Here is a 21980-nt window from a genome sequence, read left to right on the forward strand (position 1 = left end):
CGGAACGGTCCTAATTTTCCTAAAGTGTCAAACCTTGAAAATTCCAGAAATTTCCTGCAAAACGCGCTAATTCTCACAGTTCTATCGGTTTTACAAGCCAAGGATTAAAAATTAAATTAAAAAACTCACATCTCTCGACTTCTGACAAATCTCCATCGCCTGATAAATCAACGGAGCGAAGTTGGTTGGTCCCGAGAGAGCGACAGTCGGTGTGACCGTATTATACACATTCAAAACCTCATCCAAACTTCTGCAATCGCCTTCTCCCTTCAAATTGAACACACTCCAATCGCCAGTCTTCGCATCTCCAAATCCATAGACTCCCAGTTTTCCTTGTCCGGCAAATGGCGCCAATGTTCTTCCGAGAATTGTGATAACTTGTTGATAAGGATTCTTAACATGTGGATGGATAGTGTGAAGACTGCGACCTCCGAATGACTCTTCTCCTTGATACTTGTTACTCGCCGTGTAATCGATACCAAAGATCAAATTAGTCGTTTCGAGACCCGCTTTACGCATCGCCTCGGATAACGAGTCGAGACTTGTGATGGTCAGAAGCATCTCTTGCATTGAAGTCACTCCGAGGACGGATAAAAGGGAACTTTGCTTTCGGAGATGACGGTATGGGTAGACATCACTACTGCTCACTCCACTTCCAGATCTTCTATCGGAGCCAAGGGAGGAGTTGCTCGGGGCGCGGTTGCCGAAAGCTGGGAGGATTTGTGGCGCCTGGAATGTGGGTTGGTTAAGGTGGGTTAGGGATAGGAGGAGTTTGATGTGGGAATGGTTTCCGTCTAATGCAACCGTGCTCTACTGGAATCGCAAAAATTTGCTCCGCCCCTCTCCCAGACTCCTCGCGCGTTTTAAGTAAATCAATGTCAAATAGAATCAGCTAGAGTTGTCGGATGTGTCCTGACTCCAGTATTAAGGGCGGAGCCTAAAATTTGAATGAAATTTTTGAAACTGCACTTTTTGATTAAAATACTCAGATAACCTATTTTTTTTCAAAATTTTAAAATTTTTCAGGTCTAAAAACGTATTTTCTATCAGAAAATCAAAAAAATTCTTGTTTTTTGAGCTAATAGTAGCAGAAGCACGTATTCCCTCAAATGTAAGCAATGATTATTTAACTGTGTATCGTGGTCGATACTCAGCGAATCTAAAAAATTCACAGCGATTCTTATTTTTCATACCCAACTGGGTTTTGGAGCGTCATTGTCATTCTTACATGAAATTCCATCTGATTTTTCAACGAGCAACATTGAATTTTAAGTTAAATTCGTGTTTTATCAATGTTTTCAATGTTTTTTTTTTCGAAAATATTTGCCTAAAATGCGAATTTATCTTAAAATTCAATGTTGCTCGTTAAAAAATCGGCTGGAATTTCACCACTTGCGGTTTAAGCCCGTACTTGCGTTTCAGCTTGTGTTTGCGTCGCGACTCTATTTAAAACCATTCCCACCTTATCACCACAACTTTCTCATTTTTGGGGTAAGTTTTGGACCACAGACAACAAAAAACGCACTTTCATATCTTCATACTTCTTTACTACACCGGTACAGTACACTCATAAGACACGGGGTAAGATCAAAACTCCAAAAATTTTTAAATAAAAAATGCTTACCCGACCGACGGGCTTCAACAGCGATGAGTCGGGAATACTCGGCTCTATCTATAAAAATGACACATAATTGATTAGGGGTGTTTGTGCGAAGTTATGGTAATGAACATAAATTTGTGTGTAGATCATGCCCTAGAAATCTTTAATTTCTCTCTAAATAACGACAAAACACAAGGATAGCGAAGGAAGATAGGAGTAAAACATAGAGTAAGAAAAAAAAACTTATCGAACTGAAAAAATGGTGGGGTTTTTGGTTGCAATGAAATATAATATAAAATAAAATGGTTACCTGTTGAGTCTGCTTCTTTAGAGTGTTCTGTTGTTGCTGTTGCAGGTCTGAAATATTGTAGTTTGTAGTTTTTGGTTTCACATTGGGCCCACTAAAGGACAGATAAATAAACATAGTCCCAAGGCATGGATGTTCAAAGAAACGAGCCAAAAACTGTATTTTTGTCAGGGACGTTTTAAAACTAACTAGGGAATGTCATTTAGTCAGTGTGGAAATATGGAACATGACCAATATCATTGAAAAGCTGAAATCACGCTAATTCCAAATATATATTCAGTTTTTGCCCACGATGCCCGGTATTTGAGAAAAACAAGGTCAAAGTTCGGACCACGGACAAGTCATTACCTTACGGTCATTACCTTACGTCCAAACTTTGACCTTTTTCTTGAATGTCAGACTTCGGGGGCAAAAACTGACTATATATTTGGAATCAGGGTTTTCCAGTTCTTCAATGGTATAGGTCATGTGCCATATCTTCACGGTGACCTTGCCTAGTTAGACCACCTCATGAAATGTTAAGTGTGATGACCTAAGTTTCCAAATCAAGAAACCTCAAACAATTCTCACAATTAGCTTTTCCTAACATAAGTAAAACTCACGCTGAATCTGCTGCTCGGATTCCGCGGCGACCTTATCAAAGTAGTCGATCATGTTCTCACTGGTCTCACTCATCTGATCCGGTGGAATCTCTACAGATTGGATTTCCGGTGCATATGTCATATCATCGTGTTCATCCGTCTCCACTCTCTCGAATACATCATTAGTTCTGACTTGTCTGCTAGTAGCCTCGAACGACGGGTTCTTCGCCGACAACTTCTTTTTTCCAGAGTCCAATGCTGGCTCATGACTGCTCAACATCTCCTCCTCCATCACAAATTGTCCTTTGTCAGGATTCTGTTGATGTCCAATGTACTCGAGAGCGTCTTGGACAAACAAGTCAGCGGTCGCCAGGTTACGAGGATCATCCTTAACCTGGATTGGGACGTTGTAGGAGAACTGGTTCTGTTGATTCTGTTGGATTGGTACATCTGTCTTACGACTAATCGGAACATTGATCACGGTTCTTGGGGACTCTGGAACAGAATTCTGACGGATGACGACTCCTTGGACTCCCTGGTTGAAGTTTGGTCCCGGACTCTGCACTTGTTGCTGCTGGATAAGCAATGGACGTGCCCCTTGCTGCTGGACTGGAGGCTTCCCTCCGATCGGAGCAACACCTGGGAGATCCAACCCCAAATCATACTCCTGATAGAGCTCCTGAAGTTGAGCTGCCTCGGTTGGACTGATACGTTTAGGTGGTACAGTTTCGGTTGGAGTGGTTTTGGGTGGGTAGTCATAGATCGGTTCGGACACCTTCACATAGTCATCGGAGTCAGCGGTCGTGCGGCGACGCTCCTCTTGGATTGCGCTGGGACGTTGTTGATGTTGTTGTTGAAGGAGTTGCTGTTGCTGTTGGTATTGAAGTTGCTGGGGAGTCAGGACTGTGTGGTAATGAGGTTCCTCGTGAGCGTTGAAGTCGCTTATGTCGTAGTCGGTGAGCTGCGAGTCGCGGACGCTGAAATTAAATAAATTTTAGATAGGATGATAGTTTCGCACACCAAGAGTGATGTATCTTTGTCAGTTTTGGCCCTAGACAAATTCTAAAAACAGATTCAGAATCCGGACGTTTTCTGCTTTTTGAACATGTAAAACATTCCAAATGTGTACTTGCAAAGAGCTGAAGACATAGAGATTCAGAATCAGTATTAAAATCTGGGATAGAATAAAAACGGAGTGAGATACACTAGCCTAAATCTTTCTTTAAATTTGTATCACTGGAAAGTTGAAGACGTGGGGATTTTGAATCCGTTAAAAAAATTTGGATATAGTGACAATAAGGTTTAATAGTTTCGCGGTAATGAATCTTTGTCAGGTTTAGTTCTGTGACAAATTCTAAAACCAGATTCAGAATCTGCAGGTTTTTAGCTTTTTAGGCATGTAGAATTTTCAAAAAATGTTGGACCAAAAGCTGAAGACGTACGTGGAGAATCTGAATCTGCCTTCAAACTTTGAAGAAGATGACAACAAGCTGAGAAGGTTGGGCAAACCTTACTGTACCATGCTCTATTTAAAACTGGTGTATCTCTGTAGGATCCGCATCGGTCCGAAAATTTCTAACATTGTCAGAATTCTCGAAATATCAGTTTTCCGATCGTTGGCAACACATTGAATTTTTCTCTTACAATGACCAACTTTTTAATGTGACCAACTACAGTATGCCGTACAATATGCTCTATCAAAATGACATCACCTCTCCTTTTCTAGACACACAGACAGACTTCAGAATTTCACCGAAAAAAAAATTACGTATCATGCTTCCCACGCAGTCACGTTCTTATCACCTCCCTAACTTTATATTGCCGCTATTAGGTCAATACTATGATTCGCGGAATTCTACGACCACCGTCACATTTTGATTTTCATGTTGTTGTTTGTGTGTACTCCATAGATCATTTCATAATTTTGAAAAAACGTCAATTAATTTTTTTTTTGTTACTGTGGTAGAGATAGTTGATGTAAACCGATTATAAACACATTTTTGAAGGGAGGGTGTGGTTTTGTGGAGAAGATGAGTCATTTGTTTAGAAAATTTATGGAATTCCAGAGAATTTTTTGTTATTCTGAAAAGAAACGTCATTTATAACAGGAATGCTAATAATTAACTTGAGCCGTGCGGCATGGTATATGTAAGTTTAGACTGTGCGGTGCGGCCACGAAGCGGTTTGATTATCACAGAGGCTTTTACGCGAAATTCAAGTTGATCTCAAAAATACTAACGCCGATCGAAAAACTGACTAAACGTGCGTGTAAACTGGCATAAATCGGCTCAAAAAGTGGACGATTTGGTCGATTAAGCTGCGTATCAAAATGCCACAGCGAATTGGAAAAATTAAATTTTGAATTTGCCTCCAAATCTAGTGGAGCACCGGTAGGCTAGTTCGATTTGATAAATCTCTTGTGCGACGCGGTCGCGTTGCGGCCTTAGTAAGGGTTTGGACTGAAAAAGGAGTGCGAGGCGTAAAGTCCGCAACAATCAGATCTAAATTTTTCGTAGTCACGTTGCGTGCGCGTCGCAGCTCATAAAAAAAAGGAAAAATCCGTGCCAAGTCTTTTTTGGCACCGTTGTGCGAAGGAACGCGTTTCCGCGACCTCACTGCTATGTTATTGCATTTTTTCGGGTGTTTTCCGCAAAAAAAAACTGGCATTCTCAACAGAGCGCACTTTCCTACTGACTCACCTCCCCCCCCCTCTCTTTTATCGTATCATTCCCTCCCTTTAGGACCTTTCGAAACCTTATCATATTTCTCTTTTCATCTCTTGCAACTCATCTTCACACCTTATCAGTCTGCCATTGTCATTTTCCCCCCACTTTCTGTCTTATTTCACTATTCACTCGGATTATGTTCGCCTTTAACACCACCTCTTTTCTTTCAGGCACCCCCACAGAGTTTCAGAAGAATTGAAAAAGATACACATCATTTATTTTTTTTTCTGCTTTTTGTCGGATGCGTCCTCTTCTTCTGCTCCTTCAAATCTCAATTCTCCATTTTGCCACTGCTCAATACTACCCCTTCACCCTAAGCCTCAAAGAGCAACCATCAGAAGAAAATGACCAAAACCAGAAATTCCTCTTGTTCGACACCAAAATGACATGCGGTGACTCGGATTGTGTCTACGCGATTACTGTTTCAAATTTTGGCTTTTATCAGATACTAGTGAACAACAGGCAGTAAGTTTTTTGAAAGCAAGGGGAAGGAAATGCTGAAAACAATATTTGCCTATGTATGTATGTGTACATACATATGTTTGGTTGTAAGCATTATTTGCAAAAGCAACAAAACCTTGTAGAAGGGAGAGAGGGAAGAAGTAGTCGAAATGTAAAAATTTTCAGTTTAATGAATAGACTGGCGCACTTTTGACGCGTTTACTAACCGTTTGTGTTAGTGAGACATCCTCATATATATGTTCTTGAAATGTCTTGTTTGGCGCACCTTCGACGCGTTTTTGATTTCAAAATATATACTAATTACAAAAATTCAACTTTTTTAAAATCAGGTTGGCGCGCCTTTGGGGCGTTTTTAGTTTTCTGAGAATTTCATCAGTTTTCATAATATTTCGAACGTGGTTGAATATACGTTTGATAGCAAACGTCTGGCGCACCTTTGACGCGTTTTTAAGTTAAAATTTAATTTTTTAATTAAACAAAAGTTCAGTTTTCAAAAAAAACAGTGCTCAGACATAACTAGTAACCATACAGCACAATTTAATTTTTGTTAATGTATCTGGCGCACCTTTGACGCGTTCAGCAATCAGTTTGGTAAATACAAAGTCTGGACGTTTTGTAATTTTAATGGCTTAAGAATTTGGTCCCTGATACTTTCGAGACCGTAGATTTCGAATCTGAAATAAAATTCTGCAAAATCCTTCTGTGAGTCGAGTTATGACTCGTCAAACTTTTCCAAGGGTTAAGCTTCCGTTGCCGAATTGTCTACCGAAACATATCCCCATTTTTTGCAACCATCGATGGTGAAGGGAAACTTTGACCCGTCATATCTAGGCTCACAGACGGATTTAGCAGAATTTTATTTAAGATTCAGAATTTACAGTCTCGAAAGTATCAGCGGTCAAACCCTTAAGTTTCTAACTTCTTCTTATTTTTAGATGCCCCAGTAACATATGCGAAGGCAGATTCTTCCGTCACCAAACTGTCAATGTCACTGTCTACAAGTCATCCGGAGAGTATATTAAACTATTCGATTTGACATTCGATGCAGAGCCGAATATCGTGGTTTTAGGATGTGAGAAGGGATATGTCACTGATAAATCATGCACAAAAATTTCTGAGACTGTATTAAAAGTTGGTGGTGTTGAGGATTCGTACTACGATGAAGTGTGTGTCTGTTCGCAGACATCGGATACATGTGATAAGAAAACGCCGGAAGGAACATGGTAGGTTAAATAATTGGTAATCAGAGTAGAGTGGAATTCGGCCTTCTTCCTTTATTGTAACCATTTTAATGGGTTTTTAGACAAAATAAGACCAAAATCGTCAAAAAAATGACATTTCAAAAACCGCTTCCCGCTCAACTCTGTTTGTAATCCTACTTAACCTTTCCCCTACTTCTTCAAACAAAATTAAATATGACATCATTTTCAGCACAATCGGAAAAACGAAATGGTGGGACTCTATCAGAGACTCCTCCTCCCCCACCACTTCACTCGCGACCACAACATCACCTAGCGCATGGTCTTATCCCATAGATGATATCACCGTGTCGTTCCAAGAGACACTGACGAATAGTGGACCGAGCAATATCCAAGATGTCATAGTGACGGCCTACTTGAATTGTACAATTGTCAACTGTTACTATAAGACTACCGTCATTAATAATAACCCGAGTAATTATACGGTTTATGTGGGGAATGACGAGTGAGTTTTTCTTTTTTGAAGGCTCCGAATGAGCCAAATCTAAAAATTCAATTTTTATGGGTCTTGCAACGGAGACGACCTGTATTTTCTGTATTTTTTGTAAATTCTCAACACACAGATTTTTCGACGCTGGCGGACCTTTGGCGCGTACATCATTTTATTGATTGTTACAAAACTGAACTTCGAGTGTTTCAAAAAAGTTTAGAAATTACTGTCTGGCGCAAGTTTGACGCGTTGGGATTTTAGTCACCTAAATAACCTCAGCAAGAAGTAAAGAAACTAAGAATTTTAGAAAATTAGTAACTTTCTCAGTTTTTGAGCTGATTTTTGTCTTTTCTGTGCAAAAATACATCTTTTGGATACTTAAGTTACAGTAACACCCAAGAATCTTCGTCGTGGGACTCCAATTTTTACCAATTTTTACCAAAAACAATGTTGATAAGGACTCAGCGTGTGGAAATAGGCTATCCTCATAGTTTGAAAGCTGAAAGTTAGAGGATTCTGAAAATATACTCAAAGCTTCTGTAACATGGTAATAAACTGAGTTACACACAATTGAGGAATAATTTCAGATGCTCCCAACCCACATGCGCCGGAAACTTCCTCATTGGTCACTCCGCTGCAGTTATAATCCAACGAGTTGGTCACCCAAAAGCCGTAGAAATTCTAACCTATCAATGGAAAGACCTATTCCACAATCCACAAATCTTAGTACTAGGTTGTGACGCTGGCCTAGTTCTTGTGGATACATGTCAGCAAATCTATAATCAACCTCTAGTAGACAACCAGTATTACAATGATGTTGTATGCAGTTGTCAGGGAAAGACAGCGATGTGCAAAGATACCTCTCCGGTTTCTATGTGGTAAGTCTATCCGAAAAAACACTGAAAAACTAAAAAACTAAATTTCAGTGTAGACGGATCCCTAGTCTGGTGGGTAGACCACGTGGACCCTCACTCGACGTTTCCCACACAAAGCACTCTGGCTACTACTACTACTACCACATTACCACCTGAGAACCCGAATGTTTTCGATTTGACTTTTTTCCTATTTGAAGGAGTTTATGGTGGAAATCCGGATGAAGATAACAATGTGACTGTCACTCTAGCGATGAACTGTTCGGATACAGCGTGCCAGTATACTGTAAGGATAGTAGACTACGCACAGACTTATTATACAGTGAGAGTCAATGGGAAGGAGTGAGTTTTTGTTTTGAAAACAAAAATGGGCGTTGGAGTTATGGGGATTGTGAATTGGTGCAAAACTAGATATTTTCTAGTGGTATTTTATGAAACCCCTGGACAACTTTTCAGATAAATGAGAGCCTGATGATCTCAATTTTTGAATCAGGTCAATATGAGTCAAATTATAGCTGTGCTACAATTGCTAGAATTGAGGAAACTCAGTGAGACATTAACCCCTGTATCTTGGTTCATTTGTGAGTTATACAAAATTAAAAACTGGTTTCAGAATCTTGACGGCTTCAGCTTTTTAGAAGCAATAAATTATTCAAGATAACTTTTGCTACGGTAGGAAAAATGACGGTGTGAAGGTTTTGAAAATGAATTAGCTTTTTTTCTCTAGAATCAAAATGAACCGAGTTACAAGGTTTACTGCAAAACCGACCAAGCTGGATTTTTCACAAAAATTCAAAACCCTGTATCTCTGTTCATTTTTAAGTTATATAAATTTTAAACACAGATTCAGATTCCTATGAATTCAACTCCCTATTTAAATAAATTTCCTTACCGCGATATTCCGACACCGTAACGTATAAGTTTAGGAGTTCCAGGAAAAATGAGAAAAAATACACAACTTTTGTGGTGTTTCCCTAAAAAACCAGTTCCAGATGCCCCGGCTCCGTGTGCTCAGACTCATTCCTCCAAAGCTATCACGTCCCAGTCACCGTCACTCGTGTCTCAGAACAACTGACCTTGTTTGATATGGAATTTGTAGAATTCCCTAATGTGAAAGTGCTCGGGTGCACCTACGGAATGTTTAAATACGGGAAGTGCAGGAGTGCCCAGTACTATGATACAGTTATCCAGAGAGATGATCATATGTGCATTTGTCAGAATAGTGAGATGCAATGCGATGGGGGCACTCATCCGGGGATATGGTAAGAATTTATGTAGCTAGAAAGCTGAGGTCAAGGGGATTCTGAATCAGTTTACAAAAAATTGCAAGGAGCAAGAAGAGCCAAGTTACAAGGCTTTGAAGGTTCAAAACCTTTTTACATAGTCACATTACAGCTCTGACGACAACCCTACCTGGTGGCAACCTATCCTAACATTATCTTCCACATCTACAGTATCCACATCTACAGTATCCACGTCTACAGTACTCACCACCACGCCCACTCCATACTCGATATCATTCGATGTGAATCTACACGAAACTGTTAAAGCAGGCACCGAAAGCATCACTATCCATACCAATATGGTTTGCTCCGACTCGGCGTGCTCCTTCCACACTACCATAGTCAACAGTAACCCAGAGTATTTTGGGATTTCAGTAGATACTTTTGAGAAGTGAGTTACTCCTCTGGACAAACATATTTTATTCTAAGTTCCAGCTGCGACGAATCATGCGAGGGATCGTTCACAGATTCAGAAGAGAGACACGCTCATGTCTACAGACTTGGCGGGGAAATGCTGGAAGTGTTCGCGCTGAAATTCCAGGATGTCGTGGTGTTGAATTGCACACAAGGGTGGCTGATTCCAGGAAAGTGCATTTTGGCGTTGAATGGGAACGATGAAGTTTGTACGTGTCGAGATGTAGCGAGTTATTGTGACGATGTGAAGCAGAGTACGTCGTGGTAAGTTGGGAGGGAGAGTTTTAAAGCTTTGGGATGTTTTGAAACCGAATGGTTGTGAAACGAGATGTAGAGCATTCCGATATCAGTAGAACGCAAACACTTTATTTTTGGATAACGACCAAGTTGCATGGAAGCGATTTTCCTTATCCGGAAGTCGGAATTTGGAAGTAGGCTGTGAAATTCCTGTTAGGGAATGTCTTAGTTGTGAAACGTCTTGTTTTGAATCGTTATGGTTTCAAAACGTTCCAGATTCTTTAACACTCGTTCCCAGTCCAATTTAGTTTTCGAAAATCGAAAAGGGTGATTCGGTAGAAGAGCCGCGACGCAACCACAACCGCGCGCCAAGACAAAATCGAGAAATTTCAAATCAAAGGTGTTGCACAGGGTGAAAGCAAATTCGGGGCGTTTCGCAGCCAGAAACTTGAGAACCAAGAAGTTTTGGAATAAATCCGTTTTGATACCTGTAGACGTTTTGAAAATGTGTAATAGTTTCAAAACGTCTCAGTTCCCAAATGCCCGGATTGTTGGGACCACCCAGGGTTGAGCGGAATTCCGCATTTTTCATTCCGCCTTCCGCCTTTCAAATCTCTCAACTCTAACCCGGGCGGTTCTTATCCGTACCAGTTTTGAAACCTCAAATAACCACGATTTTCAGCTCCTCCGGCACTCCTACCTGGTGGCAACCCGACCCTCGCTTCACTCATTCCTCCTCTACTGAACCATCCACCTCCGTTGCCACAACTACTCCCCCCTCCCCATCCAACCAATACACCACTGTCAAAGTGACCCTTAACGAGGAGCTCTCAAATACTCAAGATCACAAAATAGTGATGGTGACCGCCGCAATGAATTGCACCACCAAAAACATTTGTAATTATGGAGCCACGGTGGATAACCAGAACCCGGACTATTATACTGTGCTGGAGAATGGATTACAGTAAGATTTCAGGAATCTTCATTGTTTTAAAATAAAGAAATTTAGATTTGTATCCCCACTCCATGTCACCCTGAAATATGGCGACCCAGCTGTGATCATTTCAGTTCACAGACTCCAAGAGCACCTGGATTTTATAGAATTCCAAGTGACAGATGATGGGCCTCAACTCCTGGTTATGGGGTGTCAATCTATGCAAAATGATGGGAGTGGCTTGATAGACACCACTGGAAATTGTCTTCATATTTTTAAAACTTCTTACAACGGTGGATTCTATTACATTGATGATGTATGTCTGTGCAAAGGGGATGCGGATAATTGTGATGACACGGCGGCGGTGGGGAAGTGGTGAGTGTTTCTAACGCTCGCAAATTCTCATTTGGAAATGTGTATGACTGGAAAGCTGACGTCGCGAAGATTCTGAATCTGTTTTCAAAATTTGTTTTGGAGTAAAATGGGCGAAGACACAGCGATTTTAGTTCGTCAGGTTTTAATTGTTGTAGTTCGGTTATTTTTGGTTCTGGAGTAAAACTAAAAACAAATTTAGAATCCTCAAGTCATCAGCTTTATAGTCATAAACATTTCATATGGGACGTTTCAAAACCGGCCGTTTGGAAACCATAACATTTCAAAACTAAAAGTGAAAAAATCCCAATTTCAGCTCAAGTGGAGCAGTGACATGGTGGGAGAAGGATCAGTCTACATCACTGGCCACAACTACCGTAACCACAACAACGGGGCCCACTACTACAGCAACCACCACCACCACAACGCCCACCACTACAACTACAGTAACCACTACAACTACCGCTACAACTACAACAACGCCTAAGCCCACTACCACCACCACTTACGACCTGCTGAACAAGTTCTCCTTCGAAATATCTCTAGCAGAGGGAAGAAACAACAAAAAGCACCAAGTAACGATCTCATCGGATATGTCTTGTACAGTAGCCGACTGTAGTTACTCGATAAAAGTTGAGAACTCTGCGGAGGCGTGGTTTAAAGTGTACGTGGCAAATGAACCGTGTCAAAACAAAAAGTGTTCGGGATCTTTCATGAAATCCTCTAGCGTGAATGTCACCGTCTATCGGGAGGATCAAATTCTAGATCTATTCGATTTCGAGTTCACAGACACCCCAAGAATCGTAGTACTTGGTTGTGAAGATGGCCTCTCAGAGTTTGGGAACTGTATCCGGATAAGCGAAGTGACAAAAATCGAAGGAGAAGACTATGTGGATGAAGTGTGCAGTTGTAGAAGTGCCCAGGTGGATTGTAAGATTGGAAAGGGCGGGGTTTGGTGAGTCTAACTCGGTAAGATATAGTAACAATAATTTTGATAGGTTACAGTACGAAAGGAGCGCAGAAATGGTGGAAAGATGTTGTTGGATCATCGTCTACTACGGTAGTGACAACTGATATGGGAACGTCTAGTAGTACGGTCACACCAACTACACCTGCGACTATGCCGTCGTTGCAGGATTTGTCAGATGTAAGTTTTAATAAAATTTACTGAAAAGGGATTCCGAATTAGGTTTCAAAATTTGAAAGGCTTTCATATAGATACATTTTTAAGTTATTTGCAAAATCCTTACATCTCTGCTGGGAATTATTTATTTTCAATTAAATTCATGCGTCTGGAAAGCTGAACATGTAAATAAAGATTCTGAATTAGGTTTTAAAATGTTGATCCGACAAAAATTAGCCAAGATTCAAGACTTTCAAATGAACCGGCTGATATTTCTGGGCTGAAACTTCAATAAGGGCCGATCCCTAGTTAAAAATTCTTGTTCGTACTAAATTTATATATCCAGAAAGCTGAAAACGTGAAGAATTCAAATCTGCTATCAAACTTCTGTTATAAGGATTATAAGGTTCCAAAAATAAAGGCCGTAAGACAAACCCTAGTACCTCGGTTTATCTTCGTTCTAGCTGAATTTTAAATTCAGTTTTAGAATTCTCATGACTTCAGCTATTAAAAAATATAGTTTTTGATCAGCTGACTTGTTGCAGGGCGGTGTCGGTCTCAACAACGTGACGCAGGTGCTCAACGACACCAACCACTACTCCCAACAAGGTCCCGCTCTCAATCGAACCCAAATCTTTGACATTACAAAAATCCTACATAACTCTGCGAACCTTCCGGGGATCACTAAAGAGAACGCGTTACAAATCCTTCAGAACATGGATCATGTCTTGAATGCACATCAGAAGGAGATACGGAATGGTCAGTCGAAAGAATTCCGGTTGCTCTCTGTTCTGTTGCCAATGGTGAAGAACACCAAGGACAAGTTGATACAATATTTGGGTGGGAGGAATCTGGGGTTCAATGCGAAACAGGTGAATTGTAATGTAAGTTTTTACCATAAAAGCGTAGCTCGCTTCAAACTCAATGCTATGATCTGAAAAATATACCAAAATGCAGATCTCAGCGAGATCTATAGTTGTGACTTACTACGGGCCGGATGGTTAGTCGTTAATATACCACGGACCGGTAAAAAGCGCCATAAACCGTTCTAGCCTGGCCCGCGGTACATTAGCAAAAGCCATCCTTTCGTAGGAACATTTCAAAACTAAGAGATTTGGAAACCGACTGTTCAGAAACAAGTCATTCACAACTAAGACGTTTTAAAACTAAGGTCTTGTGAAACCGGGTTAGGAGCTGTGATATCAGGAAACAAAATGATCACAACTTTTTTCCATACTTGTAAACCTGACCAGCGCGTAATTATCTTCAAACTCAAACCTATTAGCTGAAAAGTATACTAAAATACTAATCACAGCAAGTTCTATGTTTCTTACTTACTACGGTCCGGATGATTAACTGTTAATGTGCCGCGAAACCGGGCTAGAATGGTTTTGTGACCATTTTCGCGTTTTTTGGCACTTAACCCCTGCCTGTGGTACATTAACAGTTAGCCATCCGAACCGTAGTAATTCACAGCTATAGAACTCACCGAGATCTACATTTTGGTATATTTTTCACCGCATAATACTCAGTTTTAAGCGAAATACGTGCCGGCCCACTATGTTTTGTGTCGCTACGCAGAATTTATTCCAGACCGAAACCCACACAGATGACGGGCTAATCGACTATGGTCCTGATAAAGGGTTCGCCGTTCTCAACGACACAAACAAGCTATCGGCGACAAGTGAGAATTCTATAATAGTACCACTAGGTACCGTTTGTGGAAGTCAACAAGTGTCTCACGTGTTTTTCACGATTTACCGACACCAGAAACTATTTTCTGGACCGCAAAAGTATCGAAGTTATGGAGGGGAGGATACAGAGCCAACCAGTCAGAGCCTTAGTAAGCGAGATAAGCGACACGTGGTTTTAAATGAAGATGATGCGGATACCATCTCTCAAATCCCCGCCCCTTCAAGGTGTACACGTCAGGTGTCTATACCGCCAGTACCCGTGATGTCTGCCACTTTGATGGCTGGTGATACGGTAGTGAAAACGTTTGCTGCTCAAGATGATTCAAGACCAGGTGTTATTGCAAAACTTCAATTTAATACTGGAAAGGTAATTATAATCCCCGTTAATTATACAATTGATCACTCAGATCCCCCGCCCTCTCCACGGCAACAAAATAGTGTCGTGGTTCATCCCGGGCACCCAGCAATGGTCCTTACAAGAGCAATGTAAAATGGAGAGCGATGAAAATGGGATAGTCACGGCGTCCTGTGAACACTTGACAGATTTTACAGTACTGATTGATGGACAAATCGATGCGGAGTATGTATGCAGTTGGCCACTTATCATAATTGGGTACTCTGTCAACGGAGCATCGATTGTATGCTTGCTAGCGCTTATTCTGATTGGATCTTTGGTTTAGTAAGTTCTACCTGGGCATGATATCATATAAATTCAAAAAATTCCAGCCTCCGTTACAACAACCTTCAAAAAATCCTTTCCTACATCCGAGGGCAAGCGCAAACCTCCGGAGATATTGTGAGCCTTGCGTATCACTGTATATTCTTCATGTTTTTTATACTGTCCCTGTTTTTTATGGATCAATCGAGTGATGATATCAATGAGCCGATTACGACAACGACGTACTGTGTGGTGATTGCAGCGATGTCGTATTTTTCATTGATTAGGTAATTAAGGGGAAGGGGGCGGGGCTTTGCGGGTCTACCTGAACAAAATTTGCTTGTAAAGGTTCGGTTTGTAAGGGTACAAACACTAATAAGAATACGTTTCTGAGTTTCGCAAGTGCGTCGCGGTCCCGTAACGGTTGTCACCGGGGGCTTATGTTAAGGTACTTGTAACAATAGGTCTGTAACATCACGAGCTCAAACAACATTGTCAGAAAGCCTGGTTGTGGCCTAGAAATTTGGGAGTTTGGGTACTAGGCCAGTCTTGAAGCTCAGTTCTAGGTGGTTCCACAGGTGACCTAGAAATCCAAATATGGTTTCTAGACCGCCAGCCTAAATTGGAACGTAAAATTGTCAAAAATCGTGTTTTTCAACAACTGACCGGAAGCCTAGATTTAAGCGGTGGCCTACAAAATCTGGAATTCGGGTTTCTAGGCCATCGTCAAAAATGAATTAAAACTTTGTTTAAAATATGTATTTTTAAACCCTGAGAACACCGAATTGTAGCTCAGAATCAGGCGATTCTGGTGGTACTCTAGCAACCCAGAATTTAAAAGTTCTATGGCCAAGCTGACCTGAATTTATCCGGATCAGTTCAGGCAGACTTACTGGCCTGAAAAATATACCGAAATGGAGATCTCGACGAGTTTTATGTCACTGGCCGACTCCTGGAGCCGCGGGTCGAGTTAATATGTAAAAATTATGCAAAACCCGTTCTAAGAGTTGGTCAGTGACATGTGTTCTCCAATTAGGTATATTTTTCAGCGTGGGACATTGAGTTTGAAGCGAGTTGCTTCTGTGTTGCGGCTGCGTCGCGTTTCCGTCCCCCTTCTCACATACTTATTTTTTAGCGCCATCATGATAAGCATGCTGATCGGTATCCGTATGGTGTGTCACTTCTTCTCCCCGAAACTTCGTGCATTCTTCGGAGTGATGACTTCCCCTCCAGCCGCTCTAAGCATCGGACTAGTCATTCCATTCACCCTAACCATAATGCTCGCCATCTTCGACACCCCATTCTTCGAGAGAAACGACTCATTCTGCTGGGTCCGTCCGGATTATATAGCATATGCTGTGGTGGTCCCCGTGGTGTTGCCAATTATCAATGGAACGATTTGTTCGAGTTTCGCAATTTATAAAATGTTCTTCCAAGCTAAGAGAGGGCTGGCGAGTAAGGAGGCATCTCATTATGACGCCGAGTTTTGGTCGAAGATTTTGGGTCTGATTATTATGCAGTTTGCGATGGGATTGCCATGGGTGAGTTGGTTGTTTTAAGCATTTTTAGGCTCCGCCCCCAAAACCGAAGTGACGACACACAGATTAGAGGTTTTAAGTCAGGTTTGCATATTTTCCAGCCGGGGCGTAACTCACTTCAATCTGACTTTTGTGAGCTGAAAATTATACCAAAATGTAGATCTCGGCGAGTTCTATGCCACTGATAAAATACGGGCAGGGTTGGGTAATTCCGGGCCAGGCCGGACCGACTGAAACATTTTCCTCAACCCGGCCCGACTCGAATCCTTTAGAAATTCAAAAGTTTTGAAAAACGTTTCATTAAAAATGCGCGATTTCTGTGAAGTTGTTTTCAAAAAATTGTTTGAGTATTAAGATAGAAGCGTACGAGAGAATTTTTATGAAAATTTGAAAAAATTTCAAAAAAAGTTGTAAAAAATTGCGCACAATTCTGAATACGGTCCGGATGGCTAGTCGTTAATGTACCGCGGTCCTGGCTAGAATGACGTTTTTGACCATTTTTGCGTTTTCGGATTTTTTGGTACAGTAATACGTCCCATATTAAATCAAAAACATAGAACTGGCTGAGATCACCAATTTGCTATATTTTTTAGCTCATAGAACTCTATTTGAAGCAAGTTACGCAAGTTTCAATTTTGTTTCTGTTTTGAAGGCGGAGCCTAATCCCGGAATTCCAAAAATTATTACCAGTAGCAAATTGATAATGAGTCAATACAATCAACATCACTAAAAATAGTAGTGACGTCTTAAAAGACATACACAATTATGATAAGACCGCCGCAAGGTCAACTCAAAAACATGATGATTCCAGGGAATCGAGTTCATCGTGATCGGTGTCACTGGCTCCAGCGCTTGGAACTATGTCTTTGTGATCTTGTTGGGCACCCAGGGAATCGACCTCTTTCTGATATTTTTGTATAGAAGACAACGACTAGTGAACGAATCGAGAAAATGGAGTGCAAGGGAAGAGAAGATGGAGAGGAAGAAGTACTCGAATACGGTTGTAGTGGAAGAATGAGAGTACAAAGTACACTTTTAGTTTTTTTTTGTTATCATTTTTTGTGTTAACGGAGGTGGGGGGGATGCGAATATGTACTGTATCTCTGATAGCTTTAACTAACAAATGGGTAAAATTGTTTGGAATTGTTAGAAATTAATAAATATGAAATTTCACTTCTCTTGGAGCATCCAGATGGGCTAGAATCTGGTACCTGGCCTACGAAACTCCACTAAGTTGAAAAAACAAAACAAAACAAAATAAACTAGCTATAAAGCTTTAAAATTACAAGATGTGTAACTATATTGTTTTCGAAGAGCCACGTCGAGCTATAGGTCCCTTCCAACAACCATATCTTTTGAGTGACGGTCCGTACAAAAAAGTGGTCAACTACAAAAATGTTGTCCACTTCTTAAACTATTCACACACCAATTTTCAAAATAATCCAACATATCCTGTTGCCACGACCGAGTTAATAGTTAACAGAGGACAGAAGTCAATTTTTTAAAATTTAAATTTCCGATACTATAGGCAATTCTAAGAATTTTTAATAATTATGCATATGCCAAAAACTGCTCCGCAATTCCCGTTTTCCTAAAGCTTTGATGGAAGAATTTTCCCGCGTCTGGTCGTGGAGTCCTCTCGGACAAGATTTTTTCTCAATCTCTGTTTTCTCACTTTTTCCAACATTTGTATCGAAAAAATAGGAAAAACACAACAATTTGTTGGAAAAAGTAAGGAAATGAGAAATTGAGCAAAAATCTTGTCCGAGAGGACTACACGGGCTCGTTTCGACTCCTTTTGAGTCAGGAGAACGGAAATTATTGCCGCGTTTACAGCAATTTTTAGCATATAAAAAAAACGTAAATTATGACAAAAATTTTAATTATGTTTTCGATTTTCCGTTACTCCTCTTAACATTCCAAAACTTCCGAACTATGCTAATTCCCTAGGCCACACCTTATGACCTAGAATGATCTGGTACACTTCAAAATACACAAGTTACGCAAACACAAGAAAACAGACCAATTGTCTGCGTAGGAAGAAAAACTGAAAATTGACGAGACGAGAGAGGAGACGCAGACACTGCCATACATACGCAAACGAAGTTTTTATTGTGAAAACTCTCTTCTCCGTATCAATTCACCCGTGTGTGTGTCATCTTATCAAATTTTCCTCTTCTTTTTGCTCGTCGTTTCTCCCCCCCTTCTCACACCCCTCCCTATTTCCTCCATTCGTCCCGCATAATTGGTTTATGCATTCCGATGTCTTCGTTTTTCTGGAGACACTTCGTCTGTCTATTCGTTTTATTTGGTGCCACACAAGGCGCTATCACGTATACTTTCGTGTTCAAGGAGAGTAATTTGAACAATTTCTTGCAAGTCTACTATTTGAATGTTCAAGTCGATATCACTTTCTCGGATAATGGTGTGGCGGTTTTCACGACATCCGTGGCGAATGTGTCGCCGTTGCATTTTTCAATGTGGGTCAATGGGAGGAAGTGAGTTTTTTCTAATTTGAATTGTTGAAAAATTCCATACTTGCAAACCGGGCCGAAAGGGGCCGACGCGTAACTCGCGTCAAACTCAATATTATGTGCTGAAAAATATACCAAAATGTAGATCTCGACGAGTTCCACGTTTCTAACATGATACGGACTGGATGGCTATTCGTTAATGTACCGCGACGGGCTGGAATGGTTTTTTTAAAATAACTTTTCACCGGTCCGCAGTATATCAACGAATAGTCATCCGGCCCGTATTATATTATAGACATAGAACTCGTCGAGATCTACATTTTTGTATATTTTTGAGCTCATAGTATTGAGTTTGAAGTGAGTTACGCGCCGGCCCGTTTTGCAAGTATGTTCAGGACGATAAAGTTTTTGAAACATAGAAAAACTTTGAAATTGTGATGTTTGGACATTTCTAAAATAGATATTTTAGAACTAAATCATTTCAAAACGGGACATTTTTAAGCCTAAAACTGAAAAATTTTGAAGATAATCCGGAACCGATTGTTTTAAAACGACAAAAATCACGAAACCGGATGTTCTGAAATTTTGACCCTCTAAGACGTTTTAAAACCAAATATTTCAAAACCAGACATTCTAGAACTAAGCTGTTCTGAAACAGGAATCTTTATTTTGAAACAAAGACATTTTGGTACTAAGAAAATACAAAACTTTGGCAATTTGCAAATGGGACATTTTAAACCGTCATGTTTTGAAATTCTAACGTTTCGAAACCGTGATATTTTGAAACGGGACATTCTAAAATGGCAAGGTTTTAAAATGTCCTAGTTTTAAAACGTTGGTGTTTAAAACTTGCTTAAAATCTCTCCGTTACTAATATACCATTTTCGAAATACATTGGTTCTAACATGTCTAATTTTGATAGTTTCTAAATGATCCAGTTTTGAAAAGTCTAGTTGCAAACCGTCTCGGTTTTTAAATGTCCTGCTTAACAACTTTTTCTAAAAATATTGAATTTTGAAACACTTGAAAACTTTGGTTTCAAAATGTCCTGTCCTTAATTTTATATTTTTAGACCCTCTAAACCCCTTACCACCCTAATCAAAATGTCAAACAAAAGTTTCCTTAAGCACACATAAAAATATTCCTTATCAGCACTGTCTTTTTGACCATTATTTCTATTCCAACACTCCTAAATGTAGCCTATTAAATTTCCAGCTGCGGCATTCTCAACCTAATCTGCAAATTTCAAATCCAGCCGAACCAGCTGCTCAATATAGTTGTGAATAAAATTGATATGGTATTCAAATTTAGATTTTAACATTTTCTCAATGATTTTTGAATTCCAGCAATCCAATCTTATCAGTTTCCTGTACCGCGGTGGCAGTCAGTCACCCGATGTGTATATCAATGGGTGTTCTGAAACGCTGAGTTTAGGCGGGTGCTCTTATGGATCTCAGTATTCGACGGACACACGTGGCAACTCGTTTGCCGACTCGATTTGTATATGTCATTCGATTGTGGCGAGTTGCTTTTTGTCGTCCAATGATACTTGGTAAATGTTTATTGGATTAGGGGACTAGAAACTCAAAAAATTGATTCCTAGGCCATGCTACATGCGAAAAGAACTTTAGAAAACAGGCTGAAAAGCTGAAGACGTGAGAATTCTGAATCTGTTGAAAACATTTTTCATTAACACCAAAAAATACTGTAACCTTGTTCATTTTTGTTCTAGAAAAAGTTTTTCTGAATCTGAATTCTATTATTTCTGTCCGCGCAAATTTGAACCGAGATACAGATTATTCAAGATTAAAATCACTGTAACTTGGTTCATTTCAATGTTAGACATGTTTTGAATACAGATTCAGAATCCTTATGACTTCCGCATTCTAAAAATATATATTTCAAAAGCTGAAAATGTAAGGATTCTGAATCTGAACTTAAATTTTTGTTAGGACGAATTTGAATCGAGATACAATTGAATCTCTTGCAAAAATCTAAAAACAGTTTCGTACTTCTCACGCCTTTAGCTCCTTGTCTAAAAAACACAAATATTAATTCCAGCATTAGCAACCGCCCATTCTGGAACTACGACCCAACATCAGATTCTACAACTTTGGCAATTCCAAGCACCTCCAGGTTAACCACTAGCACGGAAGCTTCCACTACTACAGTAACCACTACGGTAGCCAAGACTACAGTACCCACGACCACTACAGTAGCCACAACAACTACAGTACCCACAACGACAAAGCTTACAACGACTACTGTAGCCACCACTACAGTACCCAAGACTACTGTAGCCACAACAACAACAAAGCTTATCACGACTACAGTAACCACCACCAAGCCAACTACAAGCAGCACTAGCACGACCACAACAACTACTTCTACTACGTGTGATAGTTGACACTCAATTAAGACCAATTAAAAAATTAATTGCTTGTTACAGAACGGTGAGGAACTCCACGAATGCCACGTCATCTTCGACGACGTCACCGCCTACTACGACGACACCGGACATGTTTGTGCCGACGCTGAAAAATTTGAGCGATGTTAGTAAGAATTAATCGGATTAATTGAAACTCTTGAGCGGAAGCGTGTTAATTTGGTCAAAGATTTTTTTGTGAGAGACCTACAGTAAGACTTTCAGAGTGGTGTCGGGATTAATAACGTGTCTACCGTACTCAACGAGACACTGGTCTACTCGAAAATCGGTGTCAACCTGAACGCCACACAAGTCATGGAAATATCGACGATTCTTATCAATGCGGCAAATGTGCCCGGATTGAAAGCCGAGGTGAGGTTAGTAGGAAGTGCAAAAAAGCAAACAAAATTAGAGTAGTACTGTAGTTATGACACTTTTTAGAACTCCTGGTCAATCTTACGGAATTTGGATAACATGTTGTATGTGACACCGACGACGATGTATCAGAGTGGGAACTCGGCGCAGAGGTAGGTCAAATTTTTTTTAAATACTTCAAAATTGGAAAACTCCCAGATCTAAAATACGAGAACA

The 21980-nt window shown here is 40.3% G+C and overlaps 3 protein-coding genes across 3 annotated transcripts; 2 read left to right on the forward strand and 1 right to left on the reverse strand.

Annotated features, from left to right (window-relative positions):
- Positions 1-5455: 5455 nt before the first annotated feature.
- On the forward strand, positions 5456-17508 carry GCK72_003917 (uncharacterized protein; the record flags this gene model as incomplete). The annotated part of the gene is made up of 18 exons (XM_053724331.1): positions 5456-5679; positions 6612-6899; positions 7108-7380; positions 7953-8243; positions 8292-8579; positions 9230-9499; positions 9633-9911; positions 9956-10198; positions 10854-11135; positions 11181-11480; positions 11794-12432; positions 12483-12624; positions 13146-13484; positions 14194-14661; positions 14759-14973; positions 15021-15239; positions 16088-16493; positions 17302-17508. The coding sequence occupies 18 exons, from the start codon at positions 5456-5458 to the stop codon at positions 17506-17508; spliced, it is 5373 nt and encodes a 1790-aa protein (XP_053588525.1).
- Positions 9627-9860, reverse strand: GCK72_003918 (uncharacterized protein; the record flags this gene model as incomplete). Its single annotated transcript, XM_053724332.1, has 1 exon — positions 9627-9860. One exon carries the CDS (start codon positions 9858-9860, stop codon positions 9627-9629), a length of 234 nt encoding a protein of 77 aa, XP_053588526.1.
- Positions 17509-18752: 1244 nt separating the features above from the next.
- GCK72_003919 (uncharacterized protein) lies at positions 18753-21920 on the forward strand (the record flags this gene model as incomplete). Its single annotated transcript, XM_053724333.1, has 7 exons — positions 18753-18988; positions 20180-20261; positions 20311-20516; positions 21026-21358; positions 21414-21516; positions 21615-21761; positions 21831-21920. 7 exons carry the CDS (start codon positions 18753-18755, stop codon positions 21918-21920), a joined length of 1197 nt encoding a protein of 398 aa, XP_053588527.1.
- Between the last annotated feature and the right edge of the window lie 60 nt (positions 21921-21980).

Source organism: Caenorhabditis remanei, chromosome II (genome assembly GCF_010183535.1).
Source record: "Caenorhabditis remanei strain PX506 chromosome II, whole genome shotgun sequence".
NCBI classification, from domain to species: domain Eukaryota; kingdom Metazoa; phylum Nematoda; class Chromadorea; order Rhabditida; family Rhabditidae; genus Caenorhabditis; species Caenorhabditis remanei.